Here is a 23,605-nt window from a genome sequence, read left to right as displayed (position 1 = left end):
TGTGTTTGTATTTGTCATCTTTTCCCCTCAGCGGGCTAAGCCTGATGAAGGCCACTGTGACAGACAGTTGTTTGGCTAAAAGAACAGGTCAGTCTTGAGTAAGCCAAGGCCTGAATGTGTGCTAAAATCTCCATCTCCTCTTTCATTTAGTGTGTTTGAGTCTTGCCGACAGCACGGCTTGAAATTCCTGCTTTCTGATCATGATGGAAGGAGAACGGCCCACATTTCACAAGACAGACAACTGATCAACTGTTCATCAAAATGCAATGAAAACCCTCATCTTAATTTAACACCACAAAGCATCTGGACTGGACTAAACTGTAAAACCGCACTGATACAGGCTTACAATTATGGATACCAGATGTCAATAGCAGGTATTTATTTGCTACCAAACTATGAACGAAAAGGACACGGTGCACAGAGAGAACAGACAGGAAGAAGTAAAGGGGTCAGTCCTCTGACTCACTGTGACCTCAGAGATTACAAGCTGTCATCATCAACTGAGCTGAGAAATTGTTTTCAACTCAAAACCACGAGATCTAACAAGAACAACACCTGAATCAGCTATAATAAACTCTTAAGGAGAGAAAGACCATGTGCTTCACTGGGTAGGAGTTGTTCATTTCTCCAAGGCAAAATAGGAAACCTTTCAGGTCCGGTTTCCCATTTTGAAAATTGCATACTGTCACATAGAAACCTGCTCAGGTTTTAGTCTGGTGGTGAGAGGAGTTAGACCTTCACAGTAACACATGTGAACGGAAATTCAACGTTGATTAGGGCTGAGGCTGGTCAATATAAAATATATAAACACTAACTACTCTAAGAGCATTTATTTAATATACGGCTGATAAGATATATTGCTTGACAATGCTGACAGCCAATCGATTCACAGAAATAAAGCTATTTCTAACCAATCAAATGACAGACAGGGCAGATGAGTGCACCCCCCCCCCCCACCCCGAGGAAACAATAACAGACTGGTGATGCACTGTATATTGTTAACACTGCTGAAACCCTGTGCCAACAAAAACAGGAAATGTTGTACCACAAAAAGTGTTTATCACCTGAGCATCTGCATTCATGGAGGCAAAATCAAATACCAGCAATTAAACCCTCCTCCTGGACAAACAGCGAAGCCCTCAGAGAAACAGATTTTATATCCTGATTTATGTTGATAGACTATAATGAAGAAATATGGTGTGACATTTCAGTCACAATAACTTTCAGAATCTTTTGGAGGAAACTGTGACTACTTTACTGTTTTCTTTATTAATCACGTTTTAATACAAATTGACTGTTACTCATGTTCTTTCACCATTATTGTTGTTGGATTAATAGTACTACCAAGAATTTCATGTCTTAACATGCCAACTTGCAGCCAACATGCCTGACTAACGCAATGCTATCTGATCAACCTGTCTGTTATTTGCTCTGCCTTTTATACGACTCCAAGAAACATAATCAAATGTCTGTCTGGTGTATGAAACTCAGTAGACTGTTTGTTTGGCATGAACAGCACACATCCTGATGGAGCTGCCTGTGTATTATTTAGCAGTTATCATTTAAGCTGTGATAACGTTTGCCAAAATATTACATGATAAACAATCTCCTACCTTATATTTCTCTGTTATCAAATAATCCATCACATGATCCATATTTTGAGCTTGCATTTACAGACAGAGGCTGCATGATTTCTGAGTACAGTTTGAATTTTTGACTGACAGTAAAAAAATCAGCTAAGCTGCTGTTTTGGCTTGGCCTGGTCCATTTTGGCAGGAGCCATTGTAACCATCTCTTATCTTGCACTGGACCGTTTTATCAATTGACACATTCCCTGCAGTGAAATACAGTTTACCTCTGACAAAAGGAATAAAGCAAGGCAGTACTGACGAGAGAAGCAGCCTGCTGCGTCCGTATCCTGTAGCAGATATTTGTCAGTAATAGATTTCCTGAAAGTGACAGCCCAGACCTCACCAAAAGTGGACTGGCCCTGCTGGCTTTTACCCTGAAATACCAGATGGCCTGTCCCAGCCAAAGCTGATAAACACAATTATCATTCCAACTCATTTTAACTAGTGACTGATAAATCTACTGTGCTCTAAATCCTTATAAATCAGATTACCAAAGTTATCGTATGTTAGATTTCAGGCTCCCATAAAGCAACTGGTGGGAACCATTGTTCAGTGGTGGTGAAAAGCTGCTTAAAGGCTGATTCTCAAAGTAGAATCATGTAAAAGATCCTTGTGGAGTGGCTTTGTAATGCAAGACTGTGTCTAAGTGATGTTTGTGTTTGTGCTCAGTCCTACCTGGACCTGCTCACCCCGAACAGCCGAGTCACCCAGCAGTGGCTCTGCGGGCGGCGTGTTAATTGTTACAGACTTTTCTGAGCGGCTGTCTTTACTGCGGGTCTTGTGGCGATCCCGGCTTCGCTCCCTGAAAGAAAAAAGACAACCATGGTTAGTGTTGTATGGACATTTCCATAAAGAACTACTACTACACTACCTTGGGGCCTCACAAGGGATAAAACAATAAAAGATGGTCAAAATTAAAGCAGCAGAGCACTGATATATCCTGACATTTAGTCCTGACTATGGATCAAGCGCCAAACCCACTAGATTCTACAGTTCCCATGATGCACTGTGTTAACACTTTTCCTTTGGACCTTTTTGTCTGATAAATTCCAGACACATGCATGCTGAGAGAGACACACAGAGCAACATATGTGAACATATTATACATACAAAGGGATCAGAGACCATGTGAAAGTCTGCTGTTTGACTCAGATAAGACCAGAGCTGCCCCTGTGTGAAGCTGAAGAAATTACACTACGCTTTGTTTCTGTCTCCATCTAATTTCCGATCACTGAAGGAGTATGAAGCCCATGTGAACCCTGGCCGACATCAACCCCCTCCTTCTGCATCCTTCCCCACTCTCTCCACCCCCTCCACCACCACTCTATAAGGCCCTCTGTCCCTAACATATGAGCTCCATTAGCCACACTGACCCCCTGCACTTACAGCCCTAATCCTGTGTAGAGCGTGAACGCTGGGTCTCCACATCCTCCGCCCAGCATCACCATCACCACATGGCACGGTGCCCACTCTGCAGCTCCATTACCACAGAGAAGCTCAACAGCCTCAGTTAATCCCTCATCTGTCTCCTTCCCCCTCTGGCTGCTGACATCTTGGATATACAACATTCAGTATTTTATAGTTTTAGCGAAACACACAGAACAAAATGCTGCAAAACTGGTTATACAAAAAGACTATTCTGAGATCTTATGCAGCAAAATGCAAAATACTTCAAGTTTAATTTGTGTAAGAGCAGCTGTGTTTCCCAGATACTGCATTTAAGAGCTGTTGGAGGGCACTCAGACTAAATGAGAGACACACAGACCCCAGAGCAGAGACTGTCAGATCTCATATAGATAAAACATGCTGAAGATGCTGTAAAGAGATTACTGGACAAACATATTAGACATCAGGTGAACAAAAGACGTCATACAGCTCCTTCTCAGCTGCATGTTTGAACAGGATCTTTCTGGATGCTGTTTTCTTTGTCTTGCTAAATCCTAATTGAGTTTCCTGCTGTCTCTAAGCATATTGTTTCATAGTAATCACCTCTTGTATGAGCAACATTATACAGAAGTGTAACAAATCTAATTTACACGACACAGGAGGGTTTTTTTGTGTTGCTCTCCATTAAGACACCAAGCACAGAATGTCAAACCTGCATTGACTGGGCAACATGAATCTGGAGTGGTGTTTTGAGTCTTTTTGCTAAGGCTGAAAATGACACTGGTGACAGCGATGACACCAAACCAAAACATTAAAACAACGAGGACAAAGGACACTAAAACACTGCAGAGTTGGGCCATAACTCTCTGTGGGTTTGTCACTAAAAGCAACACCTTTCACATTATACATCTTCATCTGATCAACTGCTAATATAAATATATTGATTAGAGCAGCTTTAATCTATTCAAAGTCATACATAAAATGACAAAGTCAAAGTTGGCTAAATGGCTAAATAAGATCTGCTGCCCATAAATAATAGTTTTCTACTGAGCTATATATGACAACCGCAAAACTTAACTGATGGTTGAATGCTACTCTCTCACACAATAACAATTCATAACCATAATGTGCAGGATATCCTGCCTGCAGAGGCAATGGAGGCATCAGTATGATTGACAGCAGAAGAACTGTTCCAATCCAATAGAGTTGCATTGGATCCAAGTGTTTTGATTAGAGGGTGTTAACCAGTCTGCTTTCCGCCTCTATTCTTGTACTTCCTTTTGAACCTGGGCACGATTTCCTACATAAAGTCATAACAGCAACTGATGTTTCAAATCTTTTCACAGTAAGAGAAAGCAGATTTTCAACACCCTGCAGCAACCTCCTTCACTGACTCACAGACTGATTGACATAATGTTATCTACTAAATCCAGGAGATTAGGAGGTTGAATGTAATCCTTTAAATATATTACAGCTATCATTATTACTTTAAATATTATTACAGCTATCATCACCACTGTAGCAATGGTTATTCCAGCGGGAGTGATCATCAGTCAAAGGCTGTCACTGATTATGATTATTAATTGGGGAGGAGTGCTGTGTGAGAGGGAGCAGGGAGGAGACTGGGAGGAGCAGCGCAGCTCACAAAGCAGTGATCCTACTTCAAAGTCATCAGCAGAATAATCAGCAGCTCTGGCTTCTAAGTAAGAGAATGGTAGCAGCTACAGAAAGCAAGGAGCAGACTGTAACAGAGGGTTGTGTGAAAAGCAAAATTCACTACAATTTATGGAAAAAAAATGATGAAAATAATACGACAAGAGGAGGTCATGTCGATATTCTTCAGCAGTGGTTTTTAAGCCTTTCCAAGACCAAAAATACAAAAATGTGGGTAATAGATTAAACAGTGTGTTATCTATCTAACTGGCTTAATACCTATAGCGTCAAGTCTGTCTGAAATCCTATTGCTTTTTTTTTTCACCTCATCAGCCATCTAAAGAGACAAAGAAAAATCACTCTGTAGTTTAACTGCTCATAACTCAAGTCCACATTAAGGCGATAACCTGAAATCACAAGTAGTCTACTTCATTTTAAAAGATCACAAAACAAGAGGGTTTGGAATGTATGTCTGTCTGTAGACACAGCTTGTGTTATCCCAGCAAAGTATGATTCATCATGGAAGACATGCTGCACTCAAGAACAAAAGGTGAACGAACACCTGGTTCTCACCAAACTGCCATGACTACAATTGTGAAAGACAAAGGTGCAATGATGGTGTGAGTCCAGCGGGTCAACAATCAGCACAACAAGCATTTGAAGTGTGTATTTGTGGATGCACACAGGAAACACAGGGCCGAGCAGACCTGTGGAGCATTCAGGGAGTGGTTCGAACAGATCGGCCTCTGTCTCCCAGCCCCTCCCCCAGCCTGTTTTCTCATTACCCCTTCAGCAAGCTTCTGGGGCGATCGCACTGTGTGGAAACCTCGCTCCCAACACACATACATGCACACCTTTTCCTCCTCCCCCACCTTCCCACATCCTCTTCCTGCCTCATTAGCATGTAGCCGGCTCGTTGGTATTCCAACAGTGTGCTGCACTATGATTTGATTAATGGAATTTGACTTTCCAGCGTGGATCCCTGAAACGGGTATGGGTTTTTGGAACAGTGAGGATGGGAGGGGAGAGAGGAGGGGGTCCTGTGAGGGCAGAAACGTCTGGCGAGCTGGGGAGCAGTCCTGCCAATTAGGCTGTGAGAGCACCGTTTCCCTCTAACACCTGAGGATGAGTGTGGCTGTGATCGCATTCTCCACCTCACACAGAGGGAGAGCGATGGCAGGATGGCTACTGAAGAGCTCCAGCCAACGAGCGTGGCACGCCAAACTGTCTGTGGACCAATTTGTTCTCTCTTTGGCTGGCAGAGCAACCCACACACCTGTGTGACACGGATTTGTGTCAATGCAGGCATCAGAGCCAAAGCAAAAAGGGGAAAGAGGGGGACAGCTCAGCCACAGCCAAATGGGTAGAGTCATGAAGCCAAATAAAAACTGACCAACCACACACTCTAGCTAGGTCATCTCAAACCTATAAACATGTTATAGCGGGAGGAGGGTGACAGCGAGCAACAAGGACATAAAGTGCTCTGTGTGTGAATGAATTCATATTTTTTATTTGAACTGGAATTAAAGTTTCCTCCCACACAGCAAATTCTGCTTAGATCAAATATTTAGCTACATTTATTTCTTCAAAGTAGTGATCACTGTTACTTTACAGTGACAGATATACTCCACCAAACATAGTGACCACAGTAGGACACGTGGTCTGGTGTTGACCCAGGTCAAGTTTAAGGGGCCCTGGGTGTGATAAGTGGCCCTGTGGCCTGGCTGCTCCCCAGGATTAGCTTCATACAGATAACACTACAGCAAAGTGACACATTCCACTGACAAACAACACTTTTCTAGCACCGCTGTGTCCCCACAGCTCACAGAGGTCAGCCTTAGTTATCATATAGTACTACAGCCTGGAAATCTGGACTGCTGCTGCAGACCTATGACAGTATTCAGTAGCAGTAGTCAAAAAACAAAAGGCATTCAATTAACAACAAAGGAAATCATCAAATCCTCACATTTAAAAATCTGCATTTGTCATTCGTGCTTAAAAATGATTATTCAATTATTAAAATACCTGCTGATTAATTTTCTTTGTTGAACATCTATTTGATTAGTTGACTAATTGTTTCAGATCTACTAAAATCTAGACCTGGTCAGAGATCAAGGACTGGTATTTATTCAGCACACCACAAGCCTGCTGGAGAGAGACCAATCTCCTCCACCTCAGTCAGATGTTGTCATAACAGCATTCAAAGTAATTAAGCCAGTAAATAAACATTTACACTGGTGAATGAACAAATCTATATAAAATGTATATAGACTGTCTCCTTTAAAGTGGAGTATCATCTGGAACCTCTAAGTGGTATTACAACTGTGAATGAATTAGCTTAAATTACTCACTTAGTCCCATGCCAATGCTGTGTGCTGCCCTATAATTGGAGTAATACCAATCAAAAGAACCAATTTTCCACATGAGCAGCTGCTAATATGAGATTTGCAATCTAATAATCATTTAAATACTCAAAAGTGACAGAGTGAAGGAGGCAAGCTTTGGGGAACTTTTAAGAACCTACAGTGGCTCAATACTCAACGATCATGCTCCTCTGAGTGGATTAATGTATAAGATTTTCTTTCCTTTTAATGCTTCACATGGAAGAACAAACTCTTCAGACTACTCTTATTTTTCAAGTAGAAAAAAATGTAAATCATCATTCAAAGCCAAAAAAATCTGACATCTCAGGAACATGCAGTCAGTTATGAATATGAATTACCATGTACTGCACTAAAGAATATATTTATAAATAACAGTTCAAAAAATTTTAAATTACATCCACACCCTTCCCCCAGTGTTAATAGAGCAGCTCTGGGTCCTGGCTGAATATAAAAAAAAAACATAGGCATTACTGTTATCAGCATGACTACTGAGAAGATCAGTCTCTTGAGCATGTCCTGTTTCACTCTAGTGCAGCTAAACACGGTGAAAGGTGAATAAAAAAGCTCTCAAGTCTGAAGAAACTGGTGTCACCAGCACATTTTGTCTTAGCTTTTGGCTGAAGTAATGTCCATGGATAGAGCAGCCACTCTGTCATTACTGAGGAGCCAAGGGAATTATATGTGAAAGTATCTTGGACACTAGTTGAGGATTGTTTGACACAGGAGGGGGGGCAAAAAGCCAGCTATGAGATGAAACTACTCCAAAAACCCTGTACCTTCTGTTAATGAAAACCTAAGCCAATCCCATTTCATTCCTCTGTTATATTCTGATGGATTCTGTGTAAGACTGACTCACAAACATGCATACATACACATGCACGACTTCAGGATAATGTTCTTGTGTGTGTTCATTTCTATGGGTGCCTGCACACAAGTAACAAACACACTCCCCTGTGCCTGCATCTGTTCCCGGCATCAGTGTAATTAGACAACAGCGATCCGGAACTGTGTCACGCGTGGCACGCCTCGGTGTAAAAAGATTACCTTCAGACAGGGGGAGAGCAAGGGGTTTCAAAGGCTACAATTTAGGGTTTTTTTGTGTATGAAATGAGCGGCCAGCCGGTGGCTTTGGCACAGACATGGTAAGAGCGGTGGAGCAGGGGAGCAGAAAAGGCGCTTGGCAGGGATGCCTGTATGTTCTTTTCCAATTTGCTGTCACTCATTTGAAAGGCAGAGAAGTAGGGGATGGAAGCTCCCACCACCGCCGCCTTTAATCACTACCCTTTCCAAACCACCACCTCCCCCCTCTGAATCTTTGATTCCAAATGAAGTGAGACCACTTTTGCTCCATGTAACTTTGAGCTACAAGGTCACATTCCTACCCCCCGGGGAATGTGAGCGAGTGGGGAACAAGTGATACGCTTGCGCCTTCCCATCCTCAGAGAGTAGCGAGGAATCCATTTAAGAAGGGGGGAGGTGGGGGGGAGAAGGTGATACAGCAAAGAGGTCGAGAGCAAGCGAGAAAGGGGCAGCTGCTGCATTCAGATCAGGACGGACACATGGGAGGAAAAAAAAAACAAGCGAGGGTATGATGAGGGAAAGGACAGGGAGGAGATAAAGAGGACATGAGCGAGAAGGATAAAGAGAGAGGGGACAGAAAGTGACTGATGACATGAGAGAGGAGATGATGACAAGAGCAAACTGAGGGCAAAGCTTCACATGTTTCAAGAGGACGCGAGGTCCCTTAAACGGCAACAGGTGGCAGCAAGAGAGGGAGCGGCAACGGAAAACCAAGAGAGATATGTGGCGAGCAAGCAGGAGGGGGGCCGTGAGCGACAAGGGAGGGGCTGTTGTGGAACAGGAGACCCCTCTCCAGTTCCCTCCTCTCATCTCCTCTCAGGCTCTCAACGTATCCGCTGAGCCATCAGTCAGTAGGGCCTCTTCAGCACCTGTCTCCCGCTGCCTTCCTGAGGCCTGTCAACCACAGCCATTTCACCGCTGACAGACTAATGCGCCTACACAAGCTGTGGCCTCCACACACGCTGGGCCGGAGAGGAAGATAGAGACACACGAGAGGTGGGATCACAGGAGGAGGATGGAGGACAGACAGACCTCCTGGCTTTACACTACAATAGAAAACTTTAGGCCACGTTGCAGTTTTGCATGTGCTCTTAAATTCAGCTTTACAGACTTGGGAGGTAGGAGGAAGTATTCCTGGCTCCCCTGGTTCCAGAAGTAAACATCCCATTCATTTTTCCCAGAGACTGTAGCAGGTCAGACAGATTTAGAACTTCTAAAGCTCTGATTGGTACAAAACCTTCCAGGTTGGATCATCAACAAAACTCAACTGCTTTCATAAAAGTCGCAGGTTTAAATATGTGTACATAAAGGGGAGAAATTAACTACAACTCCCAAGGTGCATTTCAGAAAGAAACATCCAATCACTGAGCGGAAAATTGCATGACATGCACTGCTGGAAGCACGTGGAGGCTAGAGATTTCTTATTTCACATCCTGCAGCTTAATTAATTTAATTTTAAATTCTGGGTCAGTGGATGAATTCTGTAACTATATCACTGTGTTTGTTCACAGATTCAATAAGGAGGCTCTTTGAATTTGATCATTACGTTTTCCAGGTGAGTAGTTTCTATGCTGAAGATATCATTTAAAGAAATGTTGCAGAAATAGGAAAAACAAATGGAGAAAAATACTCCAAGGACCAACTCATCTTTCTCACTTCACCTGAATCAATGAACCTTACCTCAGCTCAGAAACTCTTTGTTTCTTATTCACCTATTAGAGTAAAAAAAATTATACTGGAGAAAAATACCTCCCAGATATTAAACTGTGGCTGAACAGCTTCAAAAATACTCTGCATTTTTTATAGATTCAATATGCTTCAAATGCAGACTGCAGCTTGAAATTCAAAGACATGTCAAGACAATCTACATTTTGTATCTTTGTAATATTAACCATTATCATACAAATATGAGTTAAAGCTATACAAAGAATGTGAGTGACAGAGGGTGATTACCTAAACTCTGTGTTGCTCTTTTTTTTCCCCCATTATGGTTACTGTTTGTATTTCACTTACTAACTGAATGTCAAGTGGATAACCATACAGCAATGGTCACACTGAGCAGCAGCAGAATCATTGCAATGTGTATGTGAAGCAGTCTTTTCAATATAAATGTTTATAAGTGAGAATATATTGAAAAATATTGTGTACATTTTCCAGGAATCAAAGGTGATTCCTTCAAATTAAACCTAAACATATTACCTTTATTCAGATCCTTTACATGAGTAAAATTACCACATAATAACACAAACTAACTAATTGAGGCAGCATTATGCCAGCAGCTCCTGTTCACTGCTCAGTAAAATCACAGGCATATATGGTATATGGTGATGTTTCTGGTTAAACTAAAAGGATCTTACTCTTAAAAGGTCTATCTCTGTAGGAATCCTATAAATAATGTTGTCACACACTTATAATAACAACCAGAGCCTGTCAGTGGCAAAAACAAGAACTCTGACATACTTTGCCGAGGACAACTCTGCCCATTAGATTACACTGCAGCAGCTGTTTTGGGAAAACTAAGGGCCAGGTTAAAAAATACCAGTTATCCTTTATCCTTTAACAATCAAAATTACTTTTTTTCCAAGCAATTAAGTGATTAATTAACTAGCTGTTATAATAGGCTACATACATTTGGTCACCTTTAAGGAGGTCAAAAAGGGAAACCTGGTTTAATTCATACACTACACAACACACCCTAACCCTCTAGGTGAAAGCAGAGACAGGAGGAAACGGAATTATTGACGAAGCAGGATTAAGTCTTACCCATGCCTGTGAGATCCCCGGGAGCGTCCAGAGTAGTAGGAATAGCCCGAGTAGGTGGACTCCGTGTCCATGGTGATGCAGTCCTGCCCAGGCGGCTGGGCTCGGGGGCAAAGCTGAGGCCGCTCAGCTCAACCGCTGGCAGACGCAGCGGAAAACCTTGTGCGCTTGTCTCGCCGAGCTGGAGGCGATCGATTGACTCGCTCAAGATGCTGACAGAGGTGGCGGGCTGTCGGCAGGCAGGCTTGAAAGCGACCCTGGGGGCGCCCGGTGAGGAAACATCAACCTGCAGGAGGGGTGGGCAGACAGACGGGGAATTAGAATTCAAAATGTGAAATGTCTGGGAAACCTGCCCACATCTGACTGTTAGAGACAGGAGGAGCCAACGAGGAAGAGAGTGTGTCTGATATGGAATAAAGAGCATTACAGATTCAATCAATCATTCAAGTTACAGACTCTTTATTCATCTATCTCTACCATAGAATATTTGTCTGTGTTTAACTGCAGCTGTATTACAATCTGTATCTTCTCACTACAAACCTGCACAGTGACAACACTCTTCTTTACAGGCAGCTCTCAGGAGGTTACACTGCAGCTGAGCGTTCCACATAAAAGAAACACTGCTACCGTGAAACAGCAATTTGCTCTTATTCCCACATGGCTGACAACTGTTGTTCAGAGGTGGTTTTAAGTCTCTGACACACAGCAAACTATTTAAGCCCGACACTGACAAGCTCTGAGACGATGAACACAGCGAGAAGATAAAAGCTCAGAAAGTTCAAAAAGACAGAGGTGTTGCCAGTTTAGGAGACTCAGGCAGCTAGACGAAAAAATTCACAGAGCTGTCCTCGTTTTTACCTACACATCATTACTGCTGATAAACAGTTGACTGCATCAGCACACCATGAAGATACATGTTCAAATTTCATTACTATGCTTTTCAGCAATCCTACTATCACAGCAATAATGCTCAGAGGATGCGATGAATGACACGGGAAAAATGAATTGCTCGTGGCTAGGACATGCTTCATTTGAAAATAATGAAACTTTATCAGTGAAGCGCTACGTGATATCTATACCAACAACCCTCCACACACACAGAATACATATTTTAGGAGGCTTGGATTCAAAATTTACAGTTGATAATATCATAATTTTTATCTAATGTTTAGACCTATATGCAGGTATATGTTGTATGATACTGAAACAATGGGTTGATTAACCAATTAATATAATACCAGAAGTTTAACATATATCAATTGAGACATGAGACAATTTACTGTTGTAGTTGTTATGTTATTTCATGTTAAACCGAGCAAATTAACAAAAGCATAGGTTTGCTTTTAGAAGTGTTAGGGGGCTTCATATTGAACAAAAACCATCTTTTGGCTTTGTCCTTCAGTAATCAGACAAAAGATTTATACAAGTGATCTGCATTCTTATTTCATTAATGAATTAAACCGGAAAATTACATTTAGATTCACTGAACGATAAGCTGCTGCAACAGGCTGCTGCCACAGCAGCTTCAACTTGAAGACCACAGTTTGGCTTTAGGATTAATAATCTATATATAAATATAAAATATCAGTATTTAAGTACAAATACTTCAATATTGCATGTAAAAATATACAGAAAATACATTTTATATAAAATCTTTCTTCTCTCAAAAACATGCAAAAGAAAGTGAGTTGGTTTTTTTTTTTTAACATAAACTGCTAGAGTTAACAGCAGCAGCACCCAAATTTGTACATTACAAAGCATTTTATCAAAGCTTTATTAAGCTCTGACATTGTCCTTACATTCACTGCTGTCAATAAGCACCACACATCATTTCACCTGCAGTTATCCAAGAGCAATATACACAAACACAACTTCTTGAATGAGAGGTCAGTCCCACTCAATCTCCTAAACTGGCTGGACACAGGAGAACCTCGCAGTTTTTCATGTCACAATCTAATCTCTAATCTCACAAGGAGGGTCAGTTCACAACCAGAAGAGAATGTGTCCCTGTCTGTTCTAAAAAAAATGAATGGGAAGACTAAGTCACTCCATTAACCAGATTTCTCCTCTGCTGCAACTAACAATTATTTACATCTGTTTTGTCTAGAAAATATCAGAAAATAGTGAAAAATGTCTTTCATGATTTTCAAGAACTTAAGATGATGATTTTCTGTCCATCAACTATTGGATCAAATGAACAGTTTCAGCTCCAGAATTATTAATGAGAACAATAACTGTTTCCTTCCCTGTGTGCAGAACTCTTATCTGGTGACAGCACAGCTAGACATGCCACAGTTTATAAATGAGAACACCACCCCTATATAATATACATAATGGACACTATGAGGAATACACACTTCCCAAAATGTATGCATCACTTCTACAGCTTTTATCCAAACAACACTGCAGCTGCATTAATTATTCTTCGTGGTTGTTTCAGGGAAATAGCTTTGGGTGACTGGACCTACAGTAAGTCATTCTGGTCACATCAAGCTGCATTCTTGCCTTAAGAGGATCAGCAAAAATGCTGACAGCACCATCTGCAGATGGAGACGTCAGCTCAAGCATAGTAAAAATCCACAAACTAACTCCATGTATGGCTCCAGGTGCAAGGGGAGGGTTTAAAGGCTGCATTAAGAGGAAATACTGGATGATAAGAGGCTGTTTATTGAGTGTGCTTGATGTGGCATGGTCAGAGTAAGAGGGCAAAGACATGACGGAGGAAAAGATGAGAGCTGTGGGGAGGTGTTTGAATGTGATAAATTTGGCTCGGAGTCAGATTAAAAGCACATATTTAAGTAACTGCACAAGGAGGGAGAAGAATAAGAAATGTGAGTCATAGATAGCCTGAGGCTTGCTGTAAACACACTTGTGTAAGGTACATGCATGACACACACACACTAGCAACCTCTCAGACTGCTCTGGGCAAGATGAAAAATGGTAAATATGAAATACACAGGTAGTTAAAAGTGAACTCAGAAAGACCTAAATCAAATTTGTGCTAAGATAAATCTGCTCAGATAACACTCACTCCCCTGTGCATGTGCACTTTGAGTCTGTCTGCCTACACATGGCATCAAACAGCCATAGACCCTATGGAGAGGATGGAAACATGTAGCTGAAATTAAAGCTGATGCTAGCCAGAGGACTCAAATAACAGTATGAGGTTAAGTGACGCCATGGTTGAGGATAAAGTCATCCATCAGCAGTGTTTTAGGTGAAGAATGATCACAGGTTTAATTCTCATCGCCATGAAATTGTCCTGTTTCATACCCTCACACTGTCCTGACATGGTCTTAAGCTGCATCCTGATCGAAACCTGCTCTGAAACTCTCAGGCCCAGCCTCCAGCACAAACACAAAGATTTATGGCTGATTTATGACTCCAGTCGCCTCAAAGGTGGTGAGAAACTGAGCAAAACTGTCTCCCTGCTTCTCTGCATTCACTTCTCCAGGAAATAAAACACAGTCACTTAGCCAGATTTAATGCACAAACTACAATCCTTATCTGCCACTTGGAGGGAAACACACATCACTGGGTCCAAAAATACACTGTGGCACAGAACAGCTAGTGTGACCCAGTTCTGAGGAGTGTGGTGTCGGCACATCTGAGTGATTGTGTGTATGTGTGTGCATGCTTGCGTGACTGTCACAGACTCCTGAAAATGCTTTGAAGGTTGTGCAACTGCATATTTGGATATGCTCATTCCGCAAATCATTTTAAATGCCTGAATCATCCTCACACGGTGACAAATCCTCCCTCAACTGGTTCTCTGCAGTCTCACCGGCAGCCAGCTGCCTTACAGATACCTGCTGAATACTTAAAGTGAAGCGGGGTTTTCCAAAAGCCTTTGTTAACATGAGCATCTTCATCTCCTCTGATGTAAAAGTGTCTTGAACAGATGGATTTCTTCCATTTTACTTATCTTAGTGATTCAGATGTGGAATGGACCCGTCTCTTAGTTTAAAACAGGGGTCTTAAATTCAAATTACTTGGCCATGTTGTTCTCTCCTGGAGGTCCACTTAACACTTAACAGGAATTTTTTTTTTCTTCGCTTTTTTTAGGTTAGGTGCTTACAATCAATCAAACACTTGTTAATCCTAGCCTGGTGTTTCTAATGCAGCAGTTGTGCAGTAAGACACAGCTTATACCACAATCATGTCTGTATGCTAAATATAAAACTAGCTTAGCTTAGCACAAAGACAGAAACAGAGAAAACAGCAAGCCTGAATCTGTCCATAGTTGGGTTGGACATTTGAAGAAATTTCCTTGATCAATCATCTGGAAAATTAACAATCAATTATTGAATTATTGAATTAAATTATTGATTATTAGATTAGATAGCACCTCTAAAGCTCACTGATGAACACATTATATACTGTTTGTTTAATCCATCGCAAAAACTGCAGTCTACAAGACAGTCCTCTCTATAAGTGAGTAAGCATATTTCTCAAAATGTGGACCTTTTCCTTTAAAATTGTGAAATTAAAACTTAATTGTTAGCCCAGTTGGTAAGTAGCCAGGCCTACTGCTCTACTGCAGGAATTCACCTATTGAATAATGGCTGCTAAGCAAGCTGGACACCATCACAGAGGCATTTCCATCACCTGGTTTAATCCTCTTAAAAGAAGGGCATGTGTCTAAATGAGGGATTAATAGGGTTAAACGAGTGTGTGGTCCAGGGTTCAATCAGAGTGCAGCCGCGAGTAAAGACGGCAGCCAGGTTACAGGCTGATCGATTATTCCTCTGCTTAAAATGCAGGACTCAATGTCTTCGCACATCATCACACTGAATGAGCTCACCAGCAGCCCACCGAGAGGCTGGGCTCTGAGATCTATGTTGAAGTGAAAGAGGATATGCGGGTGTTCTCACATGTGGTTTCTGTCTTTGCCATGCCAGAGAAAATGGGTAAGTGGAACCACTTCAAGTTTGTAGGGAGACTCCGAAGCTGAAACAGGAATCCCCAACTCTGGGAGGGAGGGGCAGGAGGGGGCCGTGGCAGGTTCTTCACAGTAATCCAAGACCCCTGCTGAGCTGCCAGCTTGTCTGTTTGTCCTGGCAAACAGTGGCAGCAAGCAGTGAGAGAGGAGGAAGGGAGGAAGGGCAAAATGATATCATGACAATCAAGCATGAAGAGTCATTTCATGCACTCTGTGAAAACATGAATTTCTCTGTGCCAACGCTGTTGCAAATTCCTTGATGTAACACAGCACCTGGGCGTTGTAACTTTGATATCTGACACTTAGATGTTCCAGCAAAACACTCAGGAAAAGATGTGTCTTCTGAAAAACAAAACTACATGGAAAAAACAATACACACAAGTGAACAGGTGTAACAGACCGAGCACACGCTTGAGGAACAGCAACAGAATAAACATCCAGAGGCCTGTAAACAAACAACCTCATGTAAACAGCCCAAGAAAACAGTTTCATCTCTGAGCAGAAAGCTAGAGCAAAGTTACTGGAGCCACGAGACATCTGCTGTCAGCCGCCATAAACAAATCAGTGCTGCTCGGCTGCACCTTTCACATCACGTCCAAGAAAAGCAGTCAGCATCAGATTCAGTTATCAGCAGCTTTGAATGTCCTATGTGCAATTCATTTAAGAAAATATAACCACTGGAGCACTCCTTCCCACAGCCCAAAAGATTAGAAAAAAGGCCTGCCCTCACGTGGTGATGCGCAGATGTGTTACCATGGTTACCAGATGATGTTGGATGATTGAGGCATGGCTCATGCAGATCACTTAGGAGACTGCGTCCTTAACAGCTAAGGACTGGCAGACAGATGTAATAGTAGTTTAGCTTTTAAATTCAGGATAAAGATTATGTTTACTGTCACACAATGCTGCGGGTTTTTATCTGCATCATAAACAATGGAGACAGCCTGATAAGCTGAGTCTCAGTCAGGTTATTAAATCCATCTGCCAACTGCTGATCTGATCTGAACTTCTCTGGTAGGCATGGTCTCAAAAGCAGATTCATATTATTATATATATATTATTTGGTAACCAGGTAATGCATATGTGCATCAGTATCATTTCCCCTGACTAGTCATAAACAGTTAAAACTGATGTCTCCTGTGTTTATATCCTACCCTGTATCCTATTTAATTCATTTAGCACTTCCTTTAGTTCTTGAAGTCCATTAAAGGGTGTGTTACATGGTGATCGCAGTAATCCCCCTGACATATTTGTCCTGTCTCTACCTGTTATTCATTATTCATATCATGCACTCTATTTGCAGTCTAATGCTCATAATCACCTATTTTACTCAGAGTTCTCTGTGACACCAGAGAATATAAACACATAAGAAGCATTAAGGTGCAGCAAGACCTGCTGTCAGTCACCAGAATATGATTTCTCCATATGGATCAACATGGTGCTGATGATACAAGACAGCAGTCACAGAAAGTGGCCTGGCCAGTTTGTATAACTACACTTGTATTTGAGCTGATCAAGAATCATTTAATAGACTGAGCTTTCTGAAGCTGTTCAGGGAAAGTCAGAACCTACTGAGCCTCATAACACACTGATAAACTTTTAAAGCGAAACCACAGATGAAGACACAAATATGAGCAAGTGAACTCGCTGCACTCACACAGTCTGAGGTCACTGAACCACTGAGCTGCTGCCCCACACACTGGCCTGCTCCTGAACTCCTCCAGAAGAAACACTTACTGTCTGAGCAGGAGTCAGTACAAAGAGTACCTCCAGTTTTCCTGTGTAAATCGGCAAATTAAGCATCTAATGAACCACAGAGGATGATCCCTTATGTTTTCATTTGAAACCTCTTTTCAGGCAAGCCGTTCATCCGTTCCTCCTTCTTGCAGAATAGAAGTGAAAAGCCCCCTGTAGTTCATTCACACTCAGCAGTGATTAATCCTGAAATCCCACAGCCTTTTATTGTACGTCTTTGATTCCCACACCATTCCAACACTATTCACACTGATCTGCTATGGAAACAGGGGTTCCTCTCCTTTTAAGGAATAATAATCCAACTGAATCACAGCGAAAAACAGACAAACACTGACAGTTTCTCTCCACCATACTCTGATTGAAATCACCAGGGCTGAATTTGTTGACAACACGTGGTCTGTTTGAGCAAAGATGCTATTAAAAGCACATCAGCATTTAGAAATAAGGGTGTGTATGGTGTGTATGTTTCCTGAGCTCTCCAGCATAATATGATGGGTTTATGTGCAACATTGGGGATTAACAGATAACTATCAAATTGATTATTCAGGATAACTAGGCTACGAGATTTGACCAGACTCATCATGTCTGTTTTAGTCATTTGTAAAACTTCATCAGTGTGCAGCTCATTCCTCTGCCTCACTGACACTTCTCCCTCTCGCACCATGACGCCCTCATAGCTCTGCCTCTATTATCACTACGATAACATATCTCCCCACACCATTATAATAGACAACTGGCCTATCATACAAATAATGATTCACTTCAGCTGGAGAGAAGGTAACACCACGACAGCCACAGTCATGAGACGTGCCGGGACATGAGCGGACATAAAAAAACAAGTCACTGTGGGAGTCTGGGCCGGTCACATGCTCGCTGTGTTGCTGTCCATGACTGAGTAAATGAGGGCCATTACCTCGGTGGAATTCAATCAACATTCCCTAGTGTCACCGAATTTAACCCCTCAGATATCCTGTAAGAGGCACATGGAAGTCAGAGACACAACTAAGGAAGTGAGATGGAGAAACAACAGTAGGCTGAGGTTCAGAATCTAAACTAAAGTGATCATTAACAAGCACCTTCTGTGCTGCTGTGGAGTGACAGTGTTAATCACAGATCACCATCAGTCTCTATCTGCAGTGAGAGGTAGTAAGAGGTAGTGACTAACGCTCACTCCAAACCTCGTGCTTGAGTCACACTCAGCCTTTACCTGTTGCATTTTTTTGTGCTGGTGTTACTAGGCAACCACCATAAGCTGATCCTTAGTGGTCAGTCAATAAAACAGATGTTGATAGCCGTATTAGCTGTGGTGAAGTTATCTAGTCTTTATAAACCAAAGGTTTTCAAAGTCTGACACTGTGGGACACCCCCTCAGACAAAATCAAGAAACTCCTCCAACAATTCTGACAGAGTGGCACCATTAGTATTAGTAAGTACACCAAATGAGCTATTAGTCATTCCTGTTCAATGTACCCATGGATGTACAGACAACTATCACTGCATTACTTTGATACTAAAGAAAACTTAAAACATCATGATTCTCAAGTTCTGGAGTTATAACGAGCATCTTTTTTCCACAAGTGGATTTATGTATATTTATTCACAACAGACAGCAATAATTACATCTTTAAGAAAATGTGATTCACACTGAATCTAAAAGTATGTGTATCATGTCTGTGTGTTCAGATTTGAATTAGTTATGACTCTCAGAAAGAATGCAAAGTTTCACACTAATTACGGCAATCAAGCAGCGCAAAGGGTTTTTAAGGTTTTTAAGTCCTACCTCCACACCAACCCCACTCCCATTTACCACTACATTCAGTTTAAAAACCTCTCTTACAAATAATCATGGTCGCTGTAAAAATGTTTCTGTAGATTCTCTGACTTGGTAACTACCAGTCCCAATGAGGAATTACCAGTCTAATTTGGGGCTTGTATAATGACACACAATTAGTAGGTTAGCGAGCTATCTTTGGGCATGTCAACAGATGACCAAGCAAATCAGTGGAAAAATGTAGTCATCATTCTTACAGGATTCTGACATGACAAAAGTGCTGAGTTTAAGTACAACAGAGATGATTTGTAGATTAGTAGAATCACTCTGCTTTACAAAATTATAAATGTAATTTTTTTATATAACCTTGCATCCTCTCTACATTTAAAACAAGGTTTCTAACAAACAGAGAGATTGACAAATGATGATTATAGTTGCATATTAATTGCGCCCAGCTGCCTTCTTTATTAACAAGATTCCTGACAGTGTAGAGGTTAACGCTCTTAGTCGATTACAGCTGTCTAAAAAACATGAAGTGATTATGTAGGTGTTAAAACTTTAAGACTCAGTGTGGTGATAATTGAAATAAGACCATACACATTCTGCTGTTCTTAATTAAATCTCTACATTTGAATTAGCATTCATTTCTTGTACTTTTCTTCTCTGATTTGGCAGCAGACATACCTTACTAGATTTTCAACTGATTTTATTCATGATGGTTTGTTCATCATGTCAAAACAGCACCAAAATGTCACTATGGAATATTGATGACTTATATTTGGATAACACATTTATATTCCATATTCATTCCAGATTATTGAATGTGTTGAAAATGTCAGCTGTATTTGAAACTGCCTTCCCACAGTTATATATATTCTTTACCTTACTTTTAATATTTGGATATTATTCCAACTGATTCTACAGTCTGTTCTAGTTGTGTGATTGTATTGTACATGTTTTACCTTGCTGAATGTCACTTTTAGTTGAGTTCATTATATCATCTTGTCATTTTTAGTACTTCACTCTTAGCTCTGATGATGTTGCATGTGACTGGCTTGTAAAAACAAACTTCTTTCACATAGCTGAATGGGGAAAAGGAAAAAATGGCAGGGAGAAGTGGCAGTGACATATTGGCCGTTTCCTCTCAAAAGACTAACTTTTCTTAACTTTTTTTTTTTAACTGTAGCACTTAAAACCAACCAGAAGCAGAGAAGTCAAACAATGACAGAGTTGACCTATTCATGAAGTGGAGATAAAGGGGTGAATAAACAAGTCCTTTCTTCTTCTTCCGGGACAGCACCAGTTCCCCTCATGGCTCTCTGTTACACACAGCAAAGAGTCTAATTCAACAGCATATGCTACATACAACCTCTTAGATGTTCTGAAATGAATGAAAAAGTCAGTGTCAACAGTCACTTGAAGCTAATTAACAGACAATTGCAGCAGTGCCTGTGAGGTGTTTGAACCTCTTGTTTGTCACAATCCCCATGGCAACAAGAGGGAGGTTTGCTGTTGACTGACATCTCGCATTGCCAGTTAATGCAGTACTACACCCTGTGGATACAGGTGATGTATATGGAATAACACTGATGTCCAAATAAGGAGTAAACTTGAGCTCAATGTCCAGAAAAATGTCACCCTAGAACCTGTTAAATCAACTGCCATTAACATACATGTTGTGAGCTCTGCAAGCACACTGCTCACCATACTCCAGCACACACATCACATGTGAGAGCTCTTGACAGGTGTCATCACCACTGTCAATATTCTCTCTGCAGCTGCCACACAAACCAAAGCCACTTTTCTGGGACGGAAAGTGAAGAACAATCCACATGTAGTGTGATCAGAATCACAGAAGGCTCAAACGTCAAGACTCATCCAGAACATTAAAGTCCTTGTAATAATGAGGGACTTGCATAATTTATGTGGAGAGAGAAATTGTTCTTGTCACTGTTTATTGTCAATCTGGGTTCTCAGCCAATGCCAGTCTATGTTACCATGCATTTTTTGTTCAGACAGCTGCATAGATCTGAGATAAGGTGTGTGTTTATAATTAGATTTATGTGACTCACTGCGTAGTTAACAGAATGGTACAATGAAATCATCATTTTAAAACAGCCAAGGAGGCAATTCAGTCTTCTTTTATCTTTCAAGTGATAACACTATACATCAGCTTGATATTACTCATCTACATGACAGTAACAACACAGGGGTAGGAAAAACTGGCACCCAAATAGAACTGTCTCTAGTTAAACCAATAAAGCATAAGAAAATTAAACCTCAAAAAGTCTGATAAAACAGTAGTTTGTGTCATTTCTCACATAAAAGTGCATCACTTTTCCCATTAATCCTTCTCAGATGTAAGGGTGTGAGCTGAATATCTTTAGGTTTGCTTCACTGATAAAATAAAACGACTAAATTGAAAATGTCACATTGGGCTGTGTGATAATTAGGATGGGTATTTTTCACTATTTTTTTTTAACATTTTGCAGCTACAGCAAATGATTAACTGGACGATTAATGAGCAGATTCGTCATTAAGAGAAATAATTAATTTGTTGAAGCACTATATTCATCAATTCAACAAAAACTTAGGTAGTAGATTTAATTATGTAAAACTATTTAAATAAAGTTTAAAAATAAATTCAAAAACTTAACAAACTGATATCATAGAGCAGAGAGCCAATATGGAGTCCAGCAGTTCAAATAAAAACATTAACGGTTATTAATTAGTACGTCACCGTGCTCAGCATGTGCTACAGGAGCACCTGCTTTGCTTCTCCAGACCAATCATACATGGCGGTAACTGATTTATTATACATGTTAATAAGTCACACAGAAAATATGCTGCTGGGCTGAACTATAGCTGAGACAGTAAACCGAAAAGAGTAACATTATGGCTTGAAGTGAATATATTAATGTATATTGAGATTTTCAGACATCTCTGGTTGAATTCTCTGATGAAGCTCCAGAGCAGGTTTACCCGCCCAGCCCCTACCTGTGACCCGGCAGGCAGGCGGACCTAGAGGCAGGAAACTCCCTGGTTTCACCGTGGCCTCGAAAGCCCCCCCTCTTGCTCTCCTTCACCTCAGTAGCCTATATGAGCGACTGTTTGAAAAACCAAAAGGAAGGAACCGTGGTTTCAGCCTGGTATTCAGTGTGTTTCCTTGGCTGACTGTTTTCCGAGGATGGGAGAGCTACAATGTATCCGTCCGCGTCAACTCTGCTGCCGCAGGTTACAGTTCACAGCTGAGCTGCGGTGCACCAGCCGGGGTAATGCGGATCCAGTCAACCGTATGAAACATAGTTGACTTTTCTCTTGGTTTCATAGTGAGTTTATGTGGGGGAAAGACGCCATAAAAACGTTTCTTAAACCGAACCGACGGTGTACAAAACTCGAAACCATAGCGAAAAATTAACATATACAGTGAACTTCTCCAGTCTGGGTTTGTGCGTTGGTCTGACCGCAGTTTGAGGGCATTCAAATGAAGTTGAAAGCATTCTCTTTCATACAGGTAGGCAAGACAGCAAGGGCGTGTTCCCGAGTCTATCCTTATAAAACACACATTCAGCTTAACACTGAGCAACACTTTTTGTTCTGTGTTTATAAATATAGGTAGACACCGTAACCTACATATTTGTAGGCTACAGGAATCTAGACAGGACATTATAAGGCAGAGCTTCACACACTACTGAGCCCGCACACTAACATCTGCAGAATACATATGACCGACAGTATCTCCAGCGTAATTAAAACGTAACTCACCCTTTATCGGTGGAGATATCATTCCCGTAGTTGATAATTTATCCACAGGTTATAAAATAGTTTGCCCCAGAGCACACGGTAGGCTGGAGTAGGAAGCAGCCTTGATAACCGTAGGAATCACCCTGGCAGTCAGGAATTTCACAGGGGGCAGTGCTTCCCAGCTAAAACGGGGTGTAGTACGGAAACATTGCGCTAGGGGGGTGTCGCAACACAGGAGGGCCCCCGGTTTATCAATGCCAGCATTCCTGACACTGAGAGTGAGTGAACCTGCTGCATACTCAGCTGGAAAATTACAGTAATGTTTTGTTTACAGGGGCAGTAGGGATTCTGAAGTGGGCACCACAGGAGGAGTTTGAATTATTCATTATTAAATGTTACCAGTTAGAAAATCTATAAGAATACAGCAGCAAAACAAAAACAGCTGGAAAATAGACCAAACATAATAGACTAAACATAACTTAAAGCCCCTCTTCAGATA

The 23,605-nt window shown here is 41.3% G+C and overlaps 1 protein-coding gene across 3 annotated transcripts in view; it reads right to left on the bottom strand.

Annotated features, from left to right (window-relative positions):
- LOC108900588 (vang-like protein 1) overlaps nt 1-23,278 on the bottom strand; it is a 52,209-nt gene extending 28,931 nt beyond the window's left edge. For 2 of the 3 annotated variants that reach the window (XM_018701729.2, XM_018701732.2), the window contains exons 1-3: nt 23,128-23,278; nt 10,898-11,180; nt 2,307-2,433 (exon numbers count right to left, since the gene is read on the bottom strand). In XM_018701729.2, coding sequence (XP_018557245.1) covers nt 2,307-2,433; nt 10,898-10,968 — 198 coding nt within the window. In that variant the 5' untranslated portion in view covers nt 10,969-11,180; nt 23,128-23,278. Of the gene's footprint in view, nt 1-2,306; nt 2,434-10,897; nt 11,181-22,359; nt 22,639-23,127 lie in introns of those variants that run through there. The other variant, XM_018701731.2, reaches the window with a different exon arrangement.
- Between the last annotated feature and the right edge of the window lie 327 nt (nt 23,279-23,605).

Source organism: Lates calcarifer, linkage group LG7_2, assembly GCF_001640805.2.
Source record: "Lates calcarifer isolate ASB-BC8 linkage group LG7_2, TLL_Latcal_v3, whole genome shotgun sequence".
In the NCBI taxonomy this organism is placed as follows: domain Eukaryota; kingdom Metazoa; phylum Chordata; class Actinopteri; family Centropomidae; genus Lates; species Lates calcarifer.
The sequence above is the reverse complement of the archived record's forward strand: the minus strand, read 5'-3'. Positions and strand labels throughout refer to the sequence as shown.